Source organism: Chiloscyllium plagiosum, unplaced genomic scaffold, assembly GCF_037043375.1.
Source record: "Chiloscyllium plagiosum isolate Xiang-an unplaced genomic scaffold, Cpla_swu_hap1 HiC_scaffold_3, whole genome shotgun sequence".
Lineage (NCBI taxonomy): Eukaryota > Metazoa > Chordata > Chondrichthyes > Orectolobiformes > Hemiscylliidae > Chiloscyllium > Chiloscyllium plagiosum.
Genome location: NW_028270141.1, coordinates 15,025,142 through 15,051,016, shown reverse-complemented (window position 1 = coordinate 15,051,016; position 25,875 = coordinate 15,025,142). Strand labels below are relative to the sequence as shown.

The following is a 25,875-nucleotide window of genomic DNA, read 5'->3' as shown; positions in this document are numbered from 1 at the left end:
AATCATGAATAATTTTCAAGACCAATGCAAAGTAAGCAATTAATATTTTCACCATTCCCAGTAAGTGTTTGGTAGACATTTGTATTCCGTCTGTTACGATCTAGTAGATAACAGTGCTGCAGCAGGTGGAATTTGAACCTGCACTTCTGGCACAGTGTCAGGAGCACTAGTTCTGCACCACTAGTCAAAATGTGTGGCGCTGGAAAGGCACAGCAGGTCAGTCAGTATCTGAGGAGCAGGAGAGTTGACGTTTCAGACATAAGCCCTTCATCGGGAATTCCTCCAATGCTTTTTCAGTGCCGCCCTTTTCAACTCTGATTCTCCAACTCTGCAGTCCTCCCATTCTCTGTAAATGTTATGTTGATATCCCTCCAGTAGATTCAGCATTCATGTAGATATGACATGAAGCTGCTGTCCCATGCACCCACAATACAGAAAATATTAAGAGTGTCTGTTCAACATTAAGTGAACTTTAGTGTGTGCTAAATAAATTTGCCAAAACAAAGTTAAGAATTTAATTAAATATGGAGCATCATTGCTTCAAATTTTAATTATTGTTCAAGATCTTAAAGTTGACAAATTAAAATGAAATTTAAAAACAAACTTATCTTTTCTCTCTCATCCTCTGTTCCTGTCTCTACTCCACTTTGGTAATGAGTGTAACATCACATAACTTATTCTTATTTACAGTTCGTAGTTTAGACCCATCATGGCTCCATCAAATGCCTTCAAAAAGATTTGGCTGAGGAGACGCACAGTTGCTTGCTCTGCTCTCTCAGGTTGCAGATCTACTTTGACTTGCTAATAACCGCAAGTCACATTTCATTTGATCAATTCAATGGATAATACCACTTAATGATGTGGGACCATGAATTTTGAGATGCACACAAATGTTTGAGGTACATACTTTTTGTTAAGAAACATCAGGTTTATTCCGATAGCTCAATTTCCACCCTCTTAGGTGACTCCAGATCACTGGAGGGGGGGAAAGAAAGCATTTTTGAGAGACTGCGAAGGTCTGATACACAGACATACGTGGGACCAGCCTGGAATGTTTAAAAATCTGATGGACTGATTTCTTGCTGCCATGAACCCTCCGCAAATGTTTCTGAGCCTGAGTTCAGGAGTGAAGAGCTTATGCCCGAAATGTCAACTGTCCTGCTCCTTGGGTGCTGCCTGACCTGCTGTGCTTGTCCAGCACCACTCTTTTTGACTCTGACTCTCCAGCATTTGCAGTCCTCACTTTCTTATAAATAAACTTCCCCTACTACACCACAAAGCCCCACTAAATATTTTAAAAACTTTTAATTATACTTCGATGATTTGGCAATTCTGACTTCACGTGATTGCAAATGACTTTCCTATTACTTCCATGCTAGTCAGTAATCTTGTTTTTTGTTATTCTCTTGGCTAATCTTAAATCGTCACTTCTGATCATTTTCAAACAATGTACTAAACAATGACACAAGTCATCTGTATTAGACCAGATACATATTGATGAATCTATAGTCTATCTGATTCTTGTATCATTTTAAAATTTTTATAAACATATATATAATCTTTTTGGGCAGAGATTAAATTTGGGAACAAAATCCATCTTTAAGCAATCAGGTGAGAATCGTTTCTCAAAGCAAGATGATTAAATTATCATCCACAGTGGTATTGAGGTTTAATCATGAGTTTGATATGATACATACAGAGGAGATGTTTCCAATTGTGAAGGAGGCAAAAACAAGGGTCCCTAATTATATTATAGTCATGAATAAAATTGAGGTGAAGGTGTTTTGATTGACGGATGTTCTTGATTTAACAGCTGATCTTTTTTTTTCTGGGGAATTCTGAATAGGTACTGACAAATTTGGCTTTGGATTTGGTGGTACTGGAAAGAAGTCCCATTGCAAACAGTTTGACAGCTATGGAGAGGTACTTGCACTTAACCCTTGCTATCACAATGAAAGTTGAATGTAATTCAACATGGTGTGGTTTTGTTTGTATGTTGCAGTTCTGCTCATGACTCTTTTCATGTTACTTTTTACGTTTTAGGAATTTACCATGCATGATACCATTGGATGCTATATCGATCTTGATAAAGGAAATGTAAGCTTTTCAAAAAATGGTAAGCTTTCCCCAAGATGTTCTGCATTTACTGCTCTTAATTCAAATATGCTGGCTTAAAAGCAGATGTGAGTCTCTGGTGTAAGTTTTTTTGGCTTTTATAATTTTCCTGCTCCGTCTCTCAAATGATTAACTTTTCGTAATGGATGACTTGACGTAATGGACGATTGTATATCTGGCCATCTCTTATAATTAAACTGTATGTTTCAGTGTACAGTTAGATAATGTGACCACTAGTTTATTTTCTTCCCCCTCGTACTGTTCCTCACTCTATTCCTCATTTGCTATATATCTGTGAAGGAGATTTGTGAATGGAAAAATTATTAGAAGAATCTCAATCTTGTGTAACGACTGAAACTTAATTGATAGACACAATCCGTTTGCTTTAACACAGATTGTTTAACACTCTCTGGTTATATCTCACTTGCAAAATAACTATTTATTGTTTTTAAGAGTTGTTTGTTTTTTTCAGGGAGAGATCTTGGACACGCCTTTGATATTCCTGCTCATTTAAAAACCCAAGGCTTATTTGCTTCTTGTGTTTTAAAGGTAATTTTCTCCATCACTTGAGACAAATTTTATGATTAGCAAATAGTCCTGATAACTAAAAGTCTTTGTTGCATCCTAGAATGCTGAACTTAAATTTAACTTCGGTGAGGAAGAATTCAAGTTCCCGCCAAAAGATGGTTTTACAGCACTAAGCAAAGCTGTCGATGGCCATGTTGTAAAGTCGCCACATACTGGTACGTTAGAAGTAATATGTTGACTTTCCAACTCCTTTGAGTAATTCAGAAAATTAAAATGTTAGTTGATCTCTCTGCAATCTATTAATCTATATTAGCGATCTAGCTACATAGCTTTGATAAAAACTTGTTTCTAATACTACCAGTTAGGCCATTTGGGCAAGGACTTAGGAGTTTGCAACTGTTTGGTTAGAATAGTTCAATATGAAACTGAAAATAAAATTTCAAAGCTATCTTGGTACAGCAGCAGTTATGTTCCACTCATATCTCTGCATGTCATAGGAATATCATGGAACTGGAGAAGACATAAAGACAGTAAGCGATCCAGCCAACTTGCGTTCCTATCTATGATAGTCTAAATGTGACTCCACATTCTCACCAATGTGGTTGACTCTTCAGTGCCTCTGAAATGGCCAAGAAAACTTATCCCGGGTATTGTCAATTTGCTGCAATTTGACTTAGTTGATTAGGTAGGGCTTGCCTAGATGATGAGAACCAGAGGGATTCTGTCCTTGTTGCAATGTGGGAGGGAAGTGATGGTGTGTATACCTGTGCCATGTCTGGATCAGGTTGGGTTGTATTTGCCAGTTAGTGCATTCCTCATGATTTTCATTTTGCATATTCTGCCCTGAGAAACACATTATCTCGCGCAGATAAAATCTGTGTTCTCTATTTTAAGTGTTCACAGGCAATATATTTAAATTCCTTTATATAACTTTGGTTATATAAAAAGCACTCTGAACTAACTTCTCCGACCAGGTGAAGGTCTCAGCCTACTCAGCCTCACCGAATTCATCTCCACATACCTCCCTACAACATTAGGGACTCCACCTCCACCAAGGCGGCTTTTTCCATGGTCCCCAATGTCTCATCTTCACCATGGACATCCAGTCCCTATTCACCTCCATTCACCATGACCAGGATCTCCAAGCCCTCTGCTGCTTCTTGTCCTGACATCCCCACCCGTACCCTTCCACTGTCACTCTTATCCATTTGGCTTAATTGGTTCTCATCCTCAACAATTTCTCCTCCAGATGAAAGTAGTAGCCATGGACACCCGCTTGGGGCCCCAGCTCTGCCTGTCTCTTTGTCGGCTGAGTTATACATTTTATCTTCCACAGTTAAACTGGCAACACTCCCCGCCTTTTTTCCTTCACTACTTTGACTGCATCTATGCCATCTCGTGCTCCCATGAGGAGGTTGAACAGTTCATCAACTTCTTCATCACAATCCACCCCGACCTTAAATTCACCTGGACCATCTCTGACACTTCTGTCCCCTTCCTGAATCTCTCCATCTCCACCAACTGTGACCAGCTCCACACTGACATTTTCTACAAACCCATCAACTCCCACAGCTACCTGGATTACACCACCTCCCACCCTACCTCCTGCAAAAATGCTATCCCTTATTTCCACTACCTCCGCTGCATGTGCTCCCAGGAGAACCAGTTCCACCACAGAACATAGCAGATGGCTGCCTCCTTTTTAAAGACTGCGATTTCCCATCCCACGTGGTGGTTGATGCCCTCCAGCGCACCTCATCCACTTCCCGCACCTCTGCCGTCGAACCCTACCCCTCCAACTGCAACAAGGACAGAATCCCACTGGTTCTCATCATCTATCCCACCAGCCTCTGTATACATCGCATCATCCTCCACCCATTTCTGCCACTTACAAATGAACCCTACCATCAGAGAGATATTTCCCTCACCACCCCTATCTGCTTTCTGTAAAGGCTGTTCCCTCCGCAACTACCTCGTCAGGTCCACTCCCCCTAACAACCCACCCTCCCCTACCAGCACCTTCCCCTGCCACTGCAGGAATTGCAAAACCTGTGACACCTCCCCCCACCATCCCCCAACCTCCATTTAGAGTCCCAAAGCATATTGATCAATATTTCACCTGGACTTCCACACCTATCATTTACTGTATCCGATGCAGCCGCCTCTACGTTGGGGGAAAGGTTGCCTATTCGCAGAGCCCTTCAGAGAACATTTCTGGGACACCTGCACCTTTTACCCCCACCTCTATCCACCAGTTGCACTCTCAGCTACCTTTCTCTCTCTCTCTTCTCCCCCCCCTCCCCGCATACCTTCCCACTTATCTCTCAACCCCCAGGCCTCCCAGCCTCGTTCCTTTTGAAGGGCTTTTGCCTGAAACGTCTACTTTCCTGCTCATCGGATGCTGCCTGACCTGCTGTGCTTTTCCAGCACCACACTCTTGAGACAATTAGCAATCCTCATCCATGAGCACCAACTAGCCACTAAACGCCATGACCGGCTGTCCCTAATAGCCACACGCTGATGATAAGGACCAGAAATTCAATTGGAACAATACAACGATCATAGGACAAGCTAAACAGAGGACAGCCAGAGAATTTCAAGAAGCATGCAACTCATCCACAGAATCCATCAACAAACACAGACCGAGACCCAAAATACTGGCCACTACAATGATCAATTGGAACCGGCACCCTGGAGCTGCAGAAACTGAACCAAATAAATTCCAGAAGAGAGAGTACAGCAGCGTTTCACACTGAAGATGTCATCTAGACAGGGGATGAAACGTCTGTAAATCAACTTCCCAGCTCAGCGAACTTACTCACAAATATGGCAACTGGCATCTGAGCTACAAATCTTTATGCAAACCTTGATACCATGTAATTTGGACCAGCAACTAAAACAAAATGAGTTAGATGGGTAGGTTTTAAGAGGCATTTTAGAAGAATAGAAAGTAACAGGTGTAAGGAAGAAATTCTAGAGCTGTAAACAGTTGGCAAGTGACACAATAGCTGCTGCTAATGTGTTGAATGCAGAGATTTCAGAGGGTTTTGACTGGAGAGAGAAAGGAGCAAGGTGATAGAAGCTATGAAAATAAGGATAAGAATTGCAATGTTGAGGTTTTGTTGAATCTGAAACCTCTGTAGGTAAGTGAGCATGATAAACAGGACTTGGTGCAAGTTAGGATAAGGCCAAGGAATGCTAGGTAAGGTCAGTTTCTACGGAAGGTGGAAGATGAGAGGCTGACCAGGAAATCATTAGAAAAGTCATGTCAAAATTAACTAGCAAATGGGGAAGTAGTTGCTGATTGACACAGTGAATATTAAGAATATTTTTAAAGGAGAGTGAGATAATGAGATGAGCAAGTTCACAAGTGAACCCAATGTAATTGAAGACTGCTACCTGGATTGAGGGAAAGCCAAAACTTGACAACAGTGAGGAGGAATTCAAACAGCCTCAATGATACCTAATGTAGTGTTTTTCCAAAACACAAAATGCTTTGGATTTCTAATGTCTCAAGTAAAAACATGACAGGGAAATATGAACAGGCAACATCTGTGGAGAGGGACACTGTTAAAGTTTCAAGTCAACAATGTTTTGTCACAACTATTGACCTCATTTCAGGACTGTTGAATTAAATAATAATTCTGGATAAATCCATGATTGTGAAATTTCCAGATGTTTGGTCATGACTTTGGCTTGTTCATTCTGTAGGTGGTTGAAAATGTCACTGAAACTGTAAACTAAGAGAATTCCTTCAGACCATACCTGATCATAAGTTATGAGAGAAACCAATTCAGTACTGTTCATTCTTTTCCAGGTACAGCACAAGTGGCTCAAACTAAAAACTTACCAAATGCTCCAAAGGCACTCATTATTGAACCATCAAGGGAACTGGCTGAACAAACCCTGAATAATGTCAAGCAGTTCAAGAAAAATATTTCTGATCCCAAACTAAGGTAGCTTGTCTTCAAAGCTTTTGCCCCTTTTTTTCCCCCTTACCCCAGCCATCCAATAAATAATTGTACTGTTGGACCAACTGTCCTTTACTTGCTATGGGTCGTTTATACTTCTCAGACTATCACAAATAATGGCCTTAATGGGATTATCTGGTTGGTGATGCCATTGCACTTGAACATTCTGAAATCACGAATCATTTCTATTGTATTTAATTTCAACTGTAATTTGTTATATCCTGCATCTTTGTCCAGCATTCTATTAACTCTGAGAATACATTGCATTATTTTCAGTTATTTTGCTTGCGCAGGAATGAGAAGTTTCTGACACTTGGTAGAATTCTGACTTTTGGTCAAAGAATGTGTCAAATTTTTGTTTGACTCTGTAAATATACAAGACAATGCATAAAATTGCCAAGCTATCATTTCCTCAAGTGGCAGTATGTCATAGAAATATGCTGATAATAAAGCACGTTTTTGTGTGTTGAAATAATTCTGTGCAAGTATTGTTTGTAAATGTTTAACCAAATGTTTTGGTTAGACTGCATTCCAATTGGCAGTGTGCCCAAAATGCTTTGGAACAGTCAAGCTGTCAGTTACGTTGTATGTATGAATCGTCAGTGGAAGGTAACCAAGAACGTTTTTAGTTTCTTCCCTTTTTGACTTACCATCCGGAGAACAATTCCATAGATGCTATCAGCCCTCCAACATCACTCATCATTGCATACCTAGAGAAAACTTTACACCGCACATTGAGAAAATATATCTCCACATAGTGTCACTTCATTTTGCAGCGGTGTTCACCAGATAGTCACTGAGATTAGAATCCCAATTTTGACTTTCTCTTCCTCTGACCGCAAGGTTTTTATTTTGTTGCACCAACTCATTCAGAAAGGACAGGGCACTTTTGTCTCTGATTTGATCTTCACAGATATATATGTTCAGATTCAATGGTACAAATGCTGATTTTTAAAGATAAATGTTTTGGTTAATTTACAACAGTCCTTTTGGGAAACTACGAAACCCAACTACTGAACTGTGTTGTACTCTTTTGTTCGTGCATGGATAGTCTTATTTTGGGACTCTCTCTTGTTCTGTTTTAGGGAGCTTCTGATAATTGGTGGTGTTTCTGCAAAAGATCAGCTAGCTGTCCTGGAGCAAGGAGTAAGTTTTCACTTTTTTACTCTGAAGAAAATGCGTTGATGTACACATTTATTTGTGATTTCACTGAACATGTCAGCTGAACAAAGTAACCTGGAATAAATTTATGGTACATGAGTTAAAAGATTCAACAGTAGTTGCAGTGATGTTCTGTGCACAGCAGTACCAAGCATGAGCTAAAAGTGGATTGTGATGGCCTAGGTTGTGAATGGTGTCTGAATATAAATAATTCTCCTTTCCAAGCACTGATGAAACCCCAAAGTTTGTCAGTCTCAAATTTTATTTTCTTTTAAAACAACTTCTATTTCCTAATATATACTACTATTAATCAATTATTGTGACTTAACGGAGAAACAGTAATATTATTTTCAACGTATTTTTAAATTACTGCCAATAGTTTCCATAGCAAGCTATTGATGTAAAATATAGCCATTGCAAATGTATTTTTAATGTTTTTGCTTTGTGTATTTGCACAATTTTCTTTTGGGGCTACTTAAAACCAACCACTGCCAAACATCTCATACTGCTAATGAATAGTTGTTTTGAGAAACTGTGTTTTTTTAACCTTCACTTTCCTCATTATAAATGCACACCATCAGCCCCACCAACAAAAAAGGCATCTTGTTGACATCCATTTCTTCCTGAGGTTGTATTCTCTAATTATGATCTAGATCTGCAATTTCATTCCCTAAACCTTTCTTTTGGAGCTTTCCTTTGCCTTTTCCTAACCATTCCATTTTGCATAAAATATCCTTTTGCTGTTCCTACTCCCCCTCCCAATTTCACACCACAATCATTTGTTCTCCCTCACGAGCACCCATCTAATTCCCTCTCTCACCTTTGTTCAACTTTATTAATGTACTCTGATTCTCTTGCAGTAAGGATCAGCATACCGTTGACCTTTCTGATTTCTATCTGCATCTGTGTATTGACATTGACACTTACTGCTCTCTTATAAGAAATACTTTGCGTGTCTTCTTCCTGCCAAAGTTGATAACCTCTCACTTATCCATGTTATATTTAAATTGCTATGTTCTTACCGACTAATTTGTATGTACCCTTTCAAAGACTCTATGCATCAGCCTCTTCCAATTTTGTCTCAGCCAAAAACTTAGAAATATTCCACTTGCCCCCCCTCATCCAAATCCCAGTAGGCTCAGTATGCCCGTTGACCTATGCTGTTTTCTTTCTGATGACCAGTGCTCAATTCATGCCAGTATATTACCCTTATTCCATGCACTCTAATTTTGTATGTTAACCTCCTTTCTGGGACCTTCTCAAGCTTTCATGATGTACAGTTTTCTGTGTTCTCTGACAATTGTGTTAACCCCCATCTTTAAAAGAGAGGTTAAATTAATTTATGCATTTTATCACTTCACTCTGAAGACAATTTATTAAGAACAAAATTCAGCTTTATTTTGGTAATGTTTTTATGTCTTTATCAACATTAAGTTTAAACTTGAGCTTTGACAAAATTTAACTGAATCTATTACACGCCGTCAACATGGTTTATTTGGATCTCCTTAGTTTGTAATACTAAGCTATTTGTTTTATTTTTCTCAAGGTGCCTTTCTTGAAAACCACATTTTCAGCAATTATTCAAGCTTTTAGTTCTATCCTACATTTGAAGTCTTGATGGCATTAAATTACAAATAAATGAATTTTTTGGCCTATTCTCCAGGTGGATATTGTTGTCGGAACTCCTGGAAGAGTAGATGACCTTGTCTCAACAGGAAAACTGAATCTGTCCCAAGTTAGATTCTTGGTGTTGGATGAAGCTGTAAGTGTTTATTCATCAAAACTGAAATGCTGTCGCTGTCACTGTCACTGCCAATCCTGCAAATTGAATAGCATCTGTGCTCATCTTCACCAGCACTTTTTCATAACTTCACATACTATCTGTAATCTCTGTTTCAATAAAACAGCTTTTAGTTACTTTTAATTCTGTCTTCTAAGCTGCAAGACTGATTCAGGTACCTGTTAAATGAATATGACAGACTTACAAGACCCGACTTTGAGGCCTCACCGCTTTCGAATTACATCTGTGGCATATTGATCAGAAAGTTGCAATTGATGAGCCAATGCTGCTACCAAGGGCTCAACACTTCACTCACGAAGGAGCCAGTAGGGATTTGCGTTAACAGTCTAAATTTTGAATGAGATACTTTTGAAAATATTGGTGTGAAATTTTAAAATGTAAGGAGCCAACGGTCAATTTGTAACTTCACAATGGGAGGCCCTCTTATATAATTTTTCAAACTCATGATTTTTTTGTACTATTTCTTCACTTTAGAACCTTTTTTAAAAATCTGATTAATCGTATTAAAAAGTAAAATGTATGAATTTGAGATGACTTGCCAGCATTTTGAGTGTCACACTTTAAATTGATATATCTGATCAAAATTATTGTACCTTTTTTTAAAAAAATCTTAACGTTTTTCAAATTGTGAAATGTGTACAGAAAAGGGATTTTTCCTGTGCCGTTTTACTGCTGTAGCCTATTGTAACCCTGAATGTTCAGATTCTCTGGTGCCATGACTGTCTCCTTTTTGCCTGCACAAGCCTGTGCTGCTGGGTTTCAAGGTAGCTCGCCTCCCACAAGGTAGCTGTAATTCTTACCACCATGATTGTAGCAAATTCACCAGGATATTTATCCTGTGTTGGTGGTCTGTTGCACTGCTCACCACAAAATTCAGGCCAACATTTTGTTCATTCTTCAGAAATACTTACATTGTGTTTTTATTTTAAAATGGTGTAGACTAATCTTACTATTATGGGAAACAGTTTGAGCATTTTACCATCCTATATTTTACAGTAAAAACAAAAATCAAAGTTTTAGATTTTGTCAAATATTTATTTACACAAAACCCTGTTTTATTTACCTTAGCCTTAGGTGTGTTAGCATTGTGTTGACGTTTTTCTTTTGAGTCAAAAGAAGGTACCTATTGTTTAAAAAAGAACAAAGTTTAATGTGTCATATGTTCATGGAAGTTCTCTGGTTGTGTAGGTAATAAGTCTAAACTTTGTGCTAAGTATTTACAAAGAGAAAGGAGGATTCTTTGAAAGGGACAAGTCAACCGTGGTTAACAGAAGTTAAGGATGGTATCGAATTGAAAGAAAATAAACGTGACACATGGCGAATATTAGCTCTGAGTCAGAGGTTTGGACAAGTTTTAAACATTAGTGAAACTTTGGGGAAAGCAGAAAATGCCAGAAGAGCTAAATAAATATTTTTTCTGAGTAGAAAACATTAATAGAATAATCAAAGGCAAAAGGAGGAGAGAAAATAAATACTAGAACTAGCACTAGAGGTAATTAATGGGGCTAAAGACAAAATCATGCACTGACCTAGTGATATATTTCCTAGGATATTCAAGGAGATAGCTACAGAGAAAGCAAATGCAATGTTAGTAATCCTCCAGGAATCCTTGGATTCTGGTAAAGTTCCAGAGGATTAAAAACCTGTTAGTGGAACATCTTTATTTAAAAATGGAAGGACACAAAAAAACAGGGAGCTAAACACCAGTTAGCTTAGTGTCTGTTATTAGGAAAATGTGTAGAGTCTGTTATAAAGAATGTGGTAATAGAGCATTTAGAAATGCATTGTCTGAAAGTATTGAATCTGTAGAATTTACTGCAGAGGACTGTTGTGGCTGGGTCATCAAGGTTCAGGCAGATTTTTAATCTGTAAGGGAATCCAGGGTTATTGGGAAGAGGCAGGAAAGTGAAGTTCAAGATTATCAGACCAGCCATGAACAGTTCGATGGCAAATGACCTACTACTTCCACATATAAAAGGTTGGATTAAAAGACATCACATATTTGAAAGTTGAAAAAATATTTGTATACAAGATTTATGTTGCATATTTCTTGCTGACTTCACATGGAACTATCTTGTGTGATTGCTACTTGCAGGATGGACTGCTTACTCAAGGCTACTCAGACTTCATTTCAAGAATACATTCTCAGATCCCTCAAGTAACATCTGATGGCAAAAGGTTGCAGGTATGAACTTTGTTAAGCAAGGCAATGACATTTTAACACCTTGTAACATCAAGGTGTCTTGTTTGAAGATCACATGGGGATTCTTTTGATATTTCATGTAATTTTGGTCAGGCTGGGTATTTAGCACAATCGGGGAATCACTGCTTTTGGTTTTGTTTGTCTCATTGATTTCAGAATTCTGAAATTTGCTTTTGAAAAAGACTAATTATTTTCATCAGCTGCAAACTGAAATTTAATTAATTATTTACAAATTTTACCAGACTTCCTTGACACAAAAATAAATGTGATAAAGGCTTCAAGAGTTGAACCAAACATTTTTTTTAAAATGATCCCATATGTAGAAATGGCTGTTAAAAAAATATTCCAATTCTGTGATTGGGCTGTTTTCTTTAAAAAAAACACTTGGGTTTCTTAATATATCACATAATTTGCCTTTGCAGAAAATCCAGTCTGACTTCATTAATGAAATTAAAGCGGATTGGTACTTTTCAAATTACAAAAGTTGCTAGAAAGTGATATTTGGAAACTTGGCTGGTAAAGGATCTTTTATTCATGTTTTGAAATTGTTTTTTGAAAGCATTACCTTCTTGCAATTGGGAACTACAAGAGCTATTCAATTTTGTCAAAAATTGCAAAGTGCTCTTTCCATTTTTTTTAACTCATAAGTACAATGAGTAGGTAAAGAATAAAAGACCTTGGAAGTCATCCTCTGCCGTACGTCTAACAACATGAGTGCAAATCAATGGAAAACGATAATTTTTCTGAAATTGAAATGCTGACTTCACCCGTTGTATCTTTAAATGTATGATTCCTCCACTCGAGGTAGTAAAATGGCCTGAAATGATTTTGTTTACTCTGCTTTGTTTAGGTCATTGTTTGCTCTGCCACACTGCATTCATTTGATGTTAAGAAGTTGTCAGAGAAGATAATGCATTTCCCAACCTGGGTAGATCTTAAAGGAGAAGATTCTGTTCCTGAGACCGTACATCATGTTGTTCTAAAAGTTAATCCAAAAACTGATCGTCACTGGGAGAAACTTCAAAGGCATATCCGGGTAAAGAGGGTTGGACTGTTTTCATTAGCAATTTAGCAATTACTAGCAATCTTGGACCCAGTGCCTAAACAAAGGGAACATGCTAATCCTGTGTTAATGTTTGTGGAACCTTTCTTATCAAGGTACTGCATATTCTGTTCTCCCGCTTTCACCCTCCCCCCAACAAAAATTACAAATGTTCCTCTGAAAATTTGTTGAATTAAGCTTCAGAACTAATTTCAAAGTAATCTTGATGTGCTTTAATTTACTTTTGTTGCTATGACAAGAAAATATTACTCCTAATATGCATTGAACCAATTGATAATCAGAATATATAACTGTTTTGCTTCCTTAGACAGATGAAGTCCATGCAAAAGATAACACGAGACCTGGCGCCAATAGTTCAGGTCAGTGCCTTTACATTATATGTCATACTTGCCAGCTTTCCTTCTTAGATTACTAAATACTAATGTACGCAATCTTTTTAAATGAAAATTATTGGTATTGAATTCTAAAAGCTTTTCTTATTGAACATGTAGCACGTAATCTTAATTGAATTTCCTATGTATCATCTAAATATTCATAGTTCCCTCCTGAAAAATCAAAACTGCATTTCCAGCTGATGAAAACTGTACATACCATTGCAGTGTAATTCATCACTTTTTCGTGAGCTTTGCTGTTCAAGGTCCTCAAATGTGCCACCTTCTGGTATTCCCTTTAGTTTTAATTTGTACTTTGGTTTTCTGACTGTCTTCTTGGAAGAGATGGGAAAGAGGAGTAAATTGAGTCTGTTTCATCCAAATTTTCATTAATTTTTAAAAATCCTATTCTTTTAGTCATCCTGTTATTACACTTTTGGGGAACAATTGGTACTTAAACCTTTATCGTCTTGGTCCAGGGGTAGGGACTACCACTGCACCACAAGAGGACCCTCTGTGTTTCATCTAATAGTAAAAGTTTTAACCTACTTTTCCTAATCACCCTGTTCAGAGATGCCATTACACACATCTGGAGCAGATGGGACTTTAACACAGGCCTCTTGCTGCAGAGGTAGAGATTCTACTGCTGAGCGACAAGAGGGCCCTCTGCTTTACCTGTGATGTTTACAGATGGTGGTCAATCTCAATCTACCTTGTTCTATTGCGGAAAGAATGATGCGAACTCTGCAGAATTCTGAACTGGATATTGAAAGTAATCAAGGATAATAGCAGTGATTCTTTGTCTTGGGCAATTCAAGAATGTGCAGCTCAACATCTTTGCCCAGGAAGGGAGCAAAGCTATTTTGTGCAGCTATTTCATCTTATTTACATTGTGGACAAACATCAAGCTGAAATTCTTGAACCTCCTGTATCTATATAGGTGTGAATGAGTAGCCACAAAACATTCTTTTAAAACCTGTTAGCTTCTCCAGAGAGAGTGATGACATTTTAAAAGAAATTCAAACTTCCAGTTAATTACTGAAAGCATTCCTCAAGATTTCATGTATTAAGACATATTACTAGTCTAACCAACAAACGTACTTCAAAGGTATAGTTGTACTGTCCTTTACATACTCAATTTTCCCCTGATTCAACCAAAGTGATTCTTAGTTCTCGTGGGTTCATTCCTGTTCTGTTCTTTACCTAATAGCTTGAAATCTTTGAACTGTCTTTTACAATGAGATATCTCAAGTTAATCAACAATTCCTGGCTCGTTAATTCCCCATAAATTTGATCTTTCACACCTGAGCAAGAGCTCCCGCACAGTGATCCACAGAAACCTTTTTAATTTCAGCTGCTCACGTCCCAGATCCATGCAGACTCAAAATACTCTATAATGTTTGATGATATTCCAGGAAAGTCTGAGGTCAGTTTTTTTTACAATGGCCTCTTCTGTACCCTTTTATTATAGCACCATGAATCACAAGGGCCTTATAAATGGAAATACTAATTAGCTACATGCAGGGCTAAAGTCTTTCACCCAAATGGAAAGTTTGAAGTCAAACTGTTTGCTGTCTGGCCCCCTTTCTAATCTTGATGTCCAAATTCCAATAGCTAATTTACTACTTTGTACATTTTTCGAGTAATACTTATTAATCTGCAAATTCTCTTTCCTTCACATTACAGTTTAAGTTAAAAGCTTTATCCTATGAATTCAAATGGTACATTAGCAGCAAGAAACATTGTACTGAATTTAATTATTGAATATCAGGTTTCCATAGCTTGAAATAGTAAAAGGTTTTTTTAATCATTAATGAACTTGTTAGCACTTGGAATTTCTGAATCGACTGGATTCAGTAGCTTGTATTTTAGAAATATCAGTGTTCTATTTTTAATTCGCGTATTTCCATTTCTAATTTCTCCAGAGATGTGGTCAGAAGCTATTAAAATGCTGAAGGGAGAATATACAGTCCGTGCAATCAAAGAACACAAGATGGACCAAGCAATCATTTTTTGCAGGACTAAGATTGACTGTGATAACATGGAACAGTACTTTATTCAGATGGGAGGAGGTGAGATCGTTTTGATGGCTATTCTTTGGCCATTTATGTTTTGAGGTACCGATTCTTAGATTTTTTTTTTATTGTTTCAGGACCAGACAAAAAGGGACATCAATTTTCGTGTGTCTGCTTGCATGGTGATAGAAAACCAAATGAACGAAAGCAAAACCTGGAAAGATTCAAGGTAGTTTTGAAATACTTGTCAACTCATTTTTGAGTTACCAGATAAGGGGGTCTAAGATCAAATCAGAATGTACTGGAGTAATTTATTTGCGGTCTGGCAGCATTTTGTGGCATGAGAAACCGTTCAATATGATTCTTTTGGAACTGAAGCAAGCTCAAAGTGAATTTGGATTTTTCAAAAAATATTCAATAACTTACAAAGCAAGTTCATTAGACAAAGTTAGAGTGGGATGGGGATAACATGATTGCACTTAGAGGATTGATTCATCGAAAACTGTCTGACTAAATCATTTTTGCATTGGTGAGCTGTAACTGGTGGGTTGCTCCTTTTGTGCTTGTTTACAATCTGTGTCAATGACTTGGATACATTATTAACAGTCTCATCTAAGTTTAGTAAAAATACAAAACTCAGTGGGAAGTGTGACGTTTTCTGCTTTGATAAGGAAATTAAAGCAGAATTTTTTTTTAAAAAGATGCAACGAAATGCTAGAATTCAGTAATCTTGGGTACCTTTGTACACAAATGATAGGAAGTTAACATGGAGGTACAGCAAACAGGTAGGAATGCAAATCCTATATTAGCCTTTATAGTGAAGGAATTGGTGTATGAAAGCAAATACATTTTATTTATAGCTTTATGCAAGATCCAAGGCTGCATAAGGGTGTAGAGATCAAAATGGACACAGTACTCCAAGAGAGTACTTGCCTTTTAAAGGGTGCGCAACAAAGATTCACTGGACTGATTCAAGTATTGAAGTACATAAGAGTATGAGAAGCTGTGTAAGCTAAGCTCATGTTCCTTTTAGCAAAGCTAAGCTAATGTTCCTTTTAGCATAAAGGAATTATGGTCTGTTGTCTTGAAATAGTCATGATCCCAGCTGATAACATTGGTAAAGTTATATTCCAGAGTGAAATCTGACTTGGTAGATCATGAATTTTATTTCCTTTTCTATTGACAATGGAAATCAGTCCCTGAATATATTCATTTGCTAACCTACTTTTAGCAAAAGAACATTGACGTCCCTCCCTGCAGCACGTGAAACAAACTTTTAATTCGGTTTGCTTACTGTTTAACACAAGTTCCTTAGATTCATGTTTTCAAGAGCCTGGATGTTTTCTGTCTCTGACACCCCCACAACCTTCTGCTTTGGGAACTATCTTCTTACTGGCCTCTCAGCATTACCAGCCCTGAAAGTTTTGAGACTGCTGACAACAGCACTTCTGCTGTAATGAGTCTCTCGCCTTTTCTCTGTGTGGCCACAAAACTCAAGTCCTCAAATGTGTAAGCAGTTATCTACCCAGCTGGCTAGTTGGTAATTTATTTGAAATCTCATAACTACCTATAAATTCCGATCTTCAGAGCTTTGAGTCATTGGACTCAAAACATGAATTGTTTCTGTCTCTACAGAAACGGCCAGGCATGAGTTTGTCTAGTAGTATCTTTCTATTTCAGGATGTTTTCCTTGTCTGGTGAATCCAGAATTTGGGGCTCAGTTTGAAAATAAAGGGTCATCCACTTAGGACAGAGATAAGGAGAAATTTATTCATTCAGTGGGTTGTAGATCTTTGAGCATCCTCTTGCTTTCAGAGTAACTCGTTGAGTATGTATGCAAGACAATCCAATAGATTTTGCAATGCAAAGGGAACCAAGTTGTGCAGGAAGGAAAGGAAAGGTGAGATACAAAATCATTTGTGAATCTATCGAAGAGCAGAATCGGCTTGAAGGGATGAATGGTCTGATTATGCTGCTATTTTATTATGTAATTGTCAATTTAACGTCTAATTGGCGAGCAACTGCTGCACGTTACTTTGCTAACTTCAGCTCCTGGTGTCTGACTATTTGCATTATATATGTGATGATTTATATTAAATCAGTTTAGTTCAAGAATAGGTTTATATTCCTTGATGTATTACTGTTTTTATTAATTTTAAAATTTTGAGATCTTCAGAAATGTATTCACCAATATAATGCTTAAAGATCAAATATTAAATATAAACATCTCCACCAATTCAAAGAATAAAAATGCCACTATAAAAGCTGTGAGTAGATGATACAACAACATTTCTTTTTAAATTCAGGGAAGATTTATGGCTTCTTCAGCAGCAAAATAACATGACTGCTGGAGATACTCAGTCAGTTTGTCAGCATGTTTTCCCTGCCTCTCTTCCTGATGAAGGGCTTTTGCCCGAAATGTCGAATTTTTTTTTTCCCCTGCTTCTCGGATGCTGCCTGACCTGCTGTGCTTTTCCAGCGCCACTCTAATCTAGACTCTGGTTTCCAGCATCTGCAGTCCTTGTTTTTACCTTTGTTCCATTATCGTCAGTCCTATTTAGACCAATCTAAAAATGTGAAATTGTAGAGAGAAAGAGAGAATTTGTTTTGTTTTAGAGACATTTGAAACTGGATTTGGTAGCTTTTTAGTTTGTTCTTCTGAACAAAGCAGGCAACACTTGTATTGTTTAGCATTGAGTATTAAGCAACTAATCTAAAATTGAGATCTGAAGACTAATTCTTTGTGAGGATAATTCAATTTTTACAGAATTTGGCCAGTTATTGAACCACAAATTCAGCTAAATTTGAAAAACTTCAAGGTGCTATATTCTCTTACATATTTTTATTTGAAGTTACACATTTTATTTCAGTGAAAATGAATAATGTTAAATAATGTTAGTGACTAACGTTGGATTAAATAATTGCTCAAATAATTATAAACAGGAATGGGCATTTTATATTTAGCTGGATGTGACTTAATTCTATTTTTTTTCTCGCTGTAAAGGGTAAGTAAGTTTCATGACCAGCATTTCTTGTTAAACTGGTCTTTTAGATTTGACATTTTTTCACTATAATCTTGTAACATCATGTGTAGTCTTTTAAATTTTAATGACATTAGTTGGTGATAATTCAGCTCACCCAATAATTGTCATTATTCATTTGAACTGATGATGAGTCTTTGTCTTTTGCCACCTCCAATTACTGAGTGGGATGGAGTCTATAGATAGAAATCAAAGGTGCTACACAATGTGGGATAAAGGACAAAAATGTTTTTGGCATGATTTAAACATTAGAGGTCAAATACAAAGATTTGATGCTTGGTTTTTGTTTTGGGAAGAGAGCAGATGTAAGACACCTGATCTGCACTGATGTTGCTGCCAGAGGTATTGACATTCATGGAATTCCTTTTGGTAAGTATGGTATTCATTAGTGTATTGCTGTTTATTAATTTAATTCAGTACTGATTTATTTTTGCTTTTAAAAACAGTAATTAATGTGACTCTTCCCGACGAAAAACAAAACTATGTTCATAGGATTGGTAGAGTGGGCAGAGCTGACCGGTAAGATACAAAGTTTGCATTCATTCTATATGTACACTTTTTAACATATTGCTTTTTATTGTATGTTTGCAAAATAACAAATGGCAATAATATTTTTTCAGGATGGGTCTAGCCGTTTCCTTGGTGGCAACTGAGAAAGAGAAGGTAATCCTTTTGTGTTAATTCTACTATAATAAAAAATTGTTTTGTTATTTTTTAAACTATTCAGTATCATAACAACCACAACCTGTGAGTGCTTTAATCTAAATTGCTGCTAATTTAGCTGGAGCTGTTTGTAATTGTTGTCAATTAGTGTTTGTTTTTAAATATATTGATCTGATGGGTAAATTGTCACACACACTCATTTGAAGTGCAAATCAGATGATTTGTATCCGTATGGAACATACATAATTTAGAAATGTTTAAGGACCATTGATGTTGATTTGTTGCTATCTGATCACTAAATTAATGTTTCCAATAGTTGACTTGTCGTATTGTTACATAGCACGGAAACAGATCCTCAATCCGACTTGTCCTCACCGACCAGATATCCTAAATTAATCCAGTCCCGTTTGCCAGCATTTGTCCCATATCCCTCAATTCTTCCTATTTGTATACGCACACGGATACCTTTTTTAAATGTTGTAAATACACCCATCTCCACCACCATCTCTGGCAACACACGCCATTACACTCACTACCCTCTGTGTGAAAAAGTTGCCCCTCTGTTCCCTTTTAATTCTTTCCCCTCTCCCTATAAATCAGTGCCCTCTAGTTTTGGACTCCCCTACTGTGGGGAAAAAGATCGTGGCTGTTCAGAGATTACTATTAGGAATGATCTAATAAGAAAATCTTATTGTAATCATTTCTAGGTTTGGTACCATGTATGTCCAAATCGTGGAAGAGGTTGCTATAACACCAGACTTAAGGATCAGGGTGGGTGCACCATATGGTACAATGAACTGCAGGTATGTTAACCTCTACACCTAAATAGTAATGATCACAGCTATTCATGACGTTAGTTTGTGCGATTTTAAAAATGTAAACCCTTTCTCCTACTGTAATAGCTCACCAATATACTTGGGCATTGTTCAGTCACTGAGTTTCAGCCTAACTTCAGAATAACTGTTGAATATGGCTGAAATTTGAACTGGTCCTCAAACCTATATTAGTAAGGAATGTATGCTTGTTTTGGTTCAAGGATATGCTTAGCAAACATACATATGATGTTGGCCAATATGTTAGCATGGATAAAGGTTTGGCTTTCAAATAGGGAACAGAAGAGATGAATGAGAGCATTTTCAAGTTTGCCTGTAACTAGAGGCTTCCCACAAAGAAAACTCTTCCTCCAACCGTCGTGTTGTTGTGGTCTGGCGATGGAGGAGTCCAAAGACCTGCATATGTTGTGGTCTGGCGATGGAGGAGTCCAAAGACCTGCATATGTTGTGGTCTGGCGATGGAGGAGTCCAAAGACCTGCATATGTTGTGGTCTGGCGATGGAGGAGTCCAAAGACCTGCATATGTTGTGGTCTGGCGATGGAGGAGTCCAAAGACCTGCATATGTTGTGGTCTGGCGATGGAGGAGTCCAAAGACCTGCATATGTTGTGGTCTGGCGATGGAGGAGTCCAAAGACCTGCAGGTCTTTGGACTCCTCCATCGCCAGACCACAACAACACGACGGTTGGAGGAAGAGCGCCTCATCTTCCGCCTAGGAACCCTCCAACCACAAGGGATGAACTCGGATTTCACCAGTTTCCTCATTTCCCCTCCCCCCCTCCCCCCCCCCCCCCCCCCCCCCCCCCCCCCACCTTGTCTCAGTCAAATCCATCGAACTCAGCACCGCCTTCCTAACCTGCAATCTTCTTCCTGACCTCTCTGCCCCCACCCCACTCTGACTTATCACCCTCACCTTGACCTCTTTCCACCTATCGCATTTCCGACGCCCCTCCCCCAAGTCCCTCCTCCCTACCTTTTATCTTAGCCTGCTTGACAAACTTTCCTCATTCCTGAAGAAGGGCTTATGCCCGAAACGTTGATTCTCCTGTTCCCTGGATGCTGCCTGACCTGTGCTTTTCCAGCAACACATTTTCAGCTCTGATCTCCAGCATCTGCAGACCTCACTTTCTCCACCTAAATGTAACATACCTAATCTCAGACTTTGGTGACCTGTATGTTATGGATTAGTTGATTATAAGAAGTTTCTCTCATAGGGATCAAAATAGTGATATTTGATCTCTTGAAATGCAGCAAATAAATAAAGTTAGTAATCGATAGAACTTGAGAAACGTGTTACAACTCGAACACTGCCTTGGATCTTGAACTGACTGTTAATGCCGTGAACTCGTTGTGACATGTGATATAAGGTGATTAGCCCATTACCTTTCCATCCACCCAGCCAGATCAGCTCCATCAGAAAAAGTTGGCAGGCACAAATGTCAGCAGCCCAGCCACTGTATGTAAACAAATAACTGTCAAAAGCTCAATTTCCAATAAAACACTGTCCAGAGAATAAAATGATTAGTGTGGGTAGGAATGTGCAATTTGTTTTTAAGTGTTGAAAATTGGAGGAAGGGAAGGTTGCTATCATTGAAGAGCTCCCCTCTCCTATTACGGGTACCCTCCTTGAGAAGATATCCCAAATTACTGAAACTCCCAGCCTAAGTCTAAAGGCTTCCAGTATCTTATCAGGTTTCCTCTGCAGTTCCAACAGCACCTACAATGATGTTCTGGCGCTGTCAGGGCTACAGTGTTTGGGTGCAAGATTACATGAAGGGTAGGGGCAGGAATGCCATAGGAGCTTGTTTAGCTTATTTGCAATGCTTGATGCAGGGTAGATTTCTAACTGGCCAGCCAGCTGGCCACCAACTTGGGATATCATTCACTTTGTCCTTTGCAAAAGAAAACGTTGTCAGAATATGTTATCATACAATCTTCATGTTTAATCCAAGAATGCAGACGAGGATAGGGGTATTTAATTTTATAGTGTTCAATGCATTATTGTGTTATGGCTATCTTTACAGCCATTTAGGTTTAATTGTATAAATAAGCACATGTTGAGGATTTAATTAATAAAATCAGTAATTATTTTCTGACAGATTTAGCTGATTTGTAAATGTCTGGTTAATAGAATGACTCAGCTTTTTGCTTTGTATTTGTGTCAAAATGTGATATTCTAATGAAGCTGTTGAAATGAATGCAAGATTGTTTATGGTGAATTGCATGGTGTGCTGTTTATAAAGATTACATTTGTTATGAGGTATGAACCTGTGATCCAAGAAATTGATTTGGAAACTTGATCTCAACTAAACCATTTCTGACCCTGCTGCTGATGTACATTGTGGTAAAGCTGTGCTAAACATTTTTTAATTTTCTTTCTTCTTTGAAGATGAATGGTCACATCATCAACCACATTCATTTACGATTAGCTGCTTAACAGTGACCAAGAATTTGACTTTGATATTTTGGGCTATATAGCTGAGCTTTGTGCTATTGAGGAGAAGTACATTGCAATGTTTCTGGGGAAGGTCATACATCTAATAATCATACATCGTGCAAATGTATTGATGCAAATAGGAACTCATTCAGATTATTTGTTTTAATCAACCTACTTGTCCCTCCCCAACAGTGTCGTCTGGCACCTCCCCCAAAATAAAAACAAGTAATTTGTTCTCCTAAACTAGTTCCTTCATGAGTTTGGATGCTAAACATTATTCATGCCCAGATTGTCTAGTTTTTAAAAAATAACCAATTGAGAACAAAAATCTTTCTTTTCTGCATAATACAATGGGTAGTATGTCCGCTAGAATGACTTAACATTTATTTATAATTATAAATATTTGAATACATTTAAGTTATCTCAGAAGGCAATAAGAAAATATCTGATTTTTTTTCCAAGCTGTTGTCTGACATTGAAGAGCACTTGAATGTCATCATCACTCAAGTTGAGCCTGACCTGAAAATACCAGTGGATGAGTTTGATGGCAAAGTAGTCTATGGAAAGAAAAGAGCAACGGGAGGTGAGTATTTTACAGAGGTAGAACTATGATACATTACATTCATCAGTTTTAAAAAAAAATTCATGTTATCTTTGCTTTTCTGTGGGTTCATAAAATCCCAAAAGATGATGATGTTTATCTATCTTGTACTGACATCATGGAGTCACTGACAACACAGAATGAGGCTATTTAGCCCATTGAATCTTTACCAGCTGCCTATACAACTCTTTTTTTGTATAAAAAGGAGATTTTGATTGATCCAATCCCACTTCTCCTTTTGGCTATTTTTCTCCTACCTACATTTTTCAAAAAAAGACTTCAAGGTTGTTTTCAAGGTTCTTACTAATCTGTTCTTCCAATTTAGATCTCCTTTATTTTCTATATTTAATTTTTGGCGTTTTGCCACGATACAATTTTTAATGGTCATAAACCTCCTTTTTCTGTTTCATTTAATCACTATCTCCAAAACAATGTTAAATTTGAAGGTATAATGAATGCTTACCCAAACCTGTGAATAAAGTTTGCAGTAAATGTAGACCATTGTATACCAGTGGTATGATCTGTGATATTGGGCATAGTGTTACGTATTTCAGGACTGTAACTACTGCCTTTTATTTGGTTAATACTACTTTTGCATCTCTAATGGGATGTGGCTGTCTCTGGGAAGGACAGCATTTGTTATAAATCCATTTAATTTTTCTTCAACTGAATGGTTTGCCAGACCGTTAATTAAAGTCATCCGTATTGCTGAGGACCGAAAGTCATATGTCGGCCATTCAGGCTGAAGAAGGCATGTTCCTGAAAGGATATTAATAAATCAGATGGGTTTTATAACAATAAGCTGCTATGGTCACTATTACTTTCAAATTCCACTTTTTATTTATTGACATGATAGGAATTAAAATCTGTCGGCCTCTGGACTTCTAATCCAGTGGTGCTGACCACTGTGTTGTCATCTCCATGTCACCATCATTTGAGTGAATAATAGTTGAATAGTTAATCCAAAAAATGTCGTCTTGTAAAAATAATTCTTTCTCCCTTCTTTCAATCTTCCTCATCTTCACACCATACCATTTTGGAAATTAGATAATTTATGCATGAAAGTGTCCTAGATCACCTATTCCTAAAGATAATCATAATTAACTAAGTCAGTACAACACTAAATGAAGTGCAACTTTATTTTGCTGTCACAAATAACAAAGTCCAGCGTATTTTAGGAAGTTTCCATTTTGTGGAAACAGACAGCCGCATGAGCGTGAAATGAATGCCAGAAGTCCTGCCTACTGAGCAATTCTTTTTAAATCCCCTTTTCCTGAACTTTGGAAATTATCTTGTCTTGATGAGTCTTGCAAGCACATCTTCCTTGTTAAATTACCAGCAAGAGGTTTAAAGACAATGCTGTAACATTAAATGAATCTACCTTATTTTTATAGTGTTCACAAATTCCCAAGGATAAGCTTGTTTAAAATAAAGTACTTAGTTATATCTAACTATACCAGAAGATCTTTAAAGAATTAACATCAGTTTGAGAACCATGCTGTTTTTAATTTGCTTCATTAACTTCAAGTTCATGGTACTTTCTGTTCCTTTTTATTCTGAAATGGGTTTGCCCAGGTTATTGTTGCATAAGCCCTCAGCTCTCATTGAATTATTTTTAAGGTTCTTGGGAACACACTTTATACATACAACACACAAGGCCATTTGGCCATCCTCTCTGTGCTGATACTTTGAACGAACTATCAATCTGGAGTTAAGAATCTAATTGCAAAACCATTATTGATTGTCAGAAAAACCCAAGTGTTTGATAACAACCTTTTTGGAAGGAAACTGCCATCCTTATCTGGTCAGATTTACATGTGACTCCAGACCCACACAATGTGGTTGACTTTTAACTGTCCTGTGGACAGTTAGGGATAGGCAATAAATGCTGGCCTAGCCAGTGATGTCGTCATCCCTGTGAACAAATATTTTTAAAAATTTAAATAAAGTTCCAATTCCCTATATGTCCCCATAACCTGCAAACGTTTCATTGGCTGGACTTGAAGTGAAGGGCTAACCTGGAGATTACAATTTGACGCATGTCACATGTTATTTCCAATTATATAAATCTGGGAAGAGGAAGTCAACTTAGCACAAAAGCTATAATGGGGTCAAACCATTTTCAGGAAAGTAAAGGGTACAAGTTCGGTCTGAAGCAAAGTAAAATCACTTCCGTACCAAGAGCTTATACCTACTTTTTTTGTGTTCTCTACTTAGTCTATAATTGGCTATTTCTTGTTGTCAACAAAATTACTTTTTTTTAAAAAATGTACTTAAGGGTTCCATTTCCTTTTGCCAGTCTTCATTTGTGCTAACTGCATTCATTGAATGGTTCCAATTAGATCATAGCAACAGCAATAAGTTTGCCTGGCAGCTTTGGTACTGAATGTGTGTTACAGTAGTTGATGAAACTTAATGAGAAAACACTGACCAAGTAATTCAAGTTTTGTCTTATTTTAACTTTCTCTGCTCTTCCCCTTGGCAGGTGGGCAGTATAGGGGCCACGTTGATGCTTTAGCATCTGCAGTACAAGAATTGGCTGCTCTTGAAAAGGAGGCTCAATCCTCTTTCTTACATTTTGGCTATCTTCCCAATCAACTTTTCAAACCCTTTTGATTGTAGCATGTGCCTCAGGTTGGTGCAACAAAGAAGCAGACAACCTACAATAGAGGTTTAAGCATGTTTATTACTACAAAGTGACATCTCGATTGTTAACATGCTACGATCTTTGTTAACTTGTTAGCTTTTTGATGCTTAAACACATCTGCACAACTTAATTAGATTGTGAACCATCAAGCATTGGAATTGCTGGAGTGATTAAAATAATTAAATCATAGTGATTTGTGTAATTTTTTTTCACGTACTTTTATAAAGCATTATTTTTCCAACTCTTTCAATCACCTCTACAAGGGAAAAGGATCTTAATTGTATTTTTCTTGCCAGCTGGACAAGTTTCATGATTGCCATTAGAGTACTGTATAAAAAAAATTCCAACATCATTGGCTACTTCCATTACAGTTAATAGTTTAATATTCGGCTTGCTTTTAAATCAGCAACTTGCTGTCTTTCGTCT

At 37.6% G+C, this 25,875-nt stretch overlaps 1 protein-coding gene across 1 annotated transcript in view; it reads left to right on the top strand.

Moving 5' to 3' along the window:
- ddx1 (DEAD (Asp-Glu-Ala-Asp) box helicase 1) overlaps positions 1-25,638 on the top strand; it is a 38,732-nt gene extending 13,094 nt beyond the window's left edge. The window contains exons 10-27 of the mRNA XM_087977605.1: positions 1,847-1,923; positions 2,044-2,116; positions 2,588-2,664; positions 2,744-2,858; positions 6,461-6,599; positions 7,700-7,760; positions 9,439-9,537; positions 11,672-11,761; positions 12,630-12,815; positions 13,150-13,201; positions 15,139-15,285; positions 15,366-15,457; positions 18,566-18,638; positions 18,716-18,788; positions 18,890-18,932; positions 19,640-19,735; positions 22,664-22,784; positions 25,288-25,638. Of these exons, the coding sequence (XP_087833731.1) occupies positions 1,847-1,923; positions 2,044-2,116; positions 2,588-2,664; positions 2,744-2,858; positions 6,461-6,599; positions 7,700-7,760; positions 9,439-9,537; positions 11,672-11,761; positions 12,630-12,815; positions 13,150-13,201; positions 15,139-15,285; positions 15,366-15,457; positions 18,566-18,638; positions 18,716-18,788; positions 18,890-18,932; positions 19,640-19,735; positions 22,664-22,784; positions 25,288-25,418 (1,745 nt within the window). The 3' untranslated portion in view covers positions 25,419-25,638. The remainder of the gene's footprint in view (positions 1-1,846; positions 1,924-2,043; positions 2,117-2,587; positions 2,665-2,743; positions 2,859-6,460; positions 6,600-7,699; positions 7,761-9,438; positions 9,538-11,671; positions 11,762-12,629; positions 12,816-13,149; positions 13,202-15,138; positions 15,286-15,365; positions 15,458-18,565; positions 18,639-18,715; positions 18,789-18,889; positions 18,933-19,639; positions 19,736-22,663; positions 22,785-25,287) is intronic.
- The last annotated feature ends 237 nt before the right edge of the window (positions 25,639-25,875 follow it).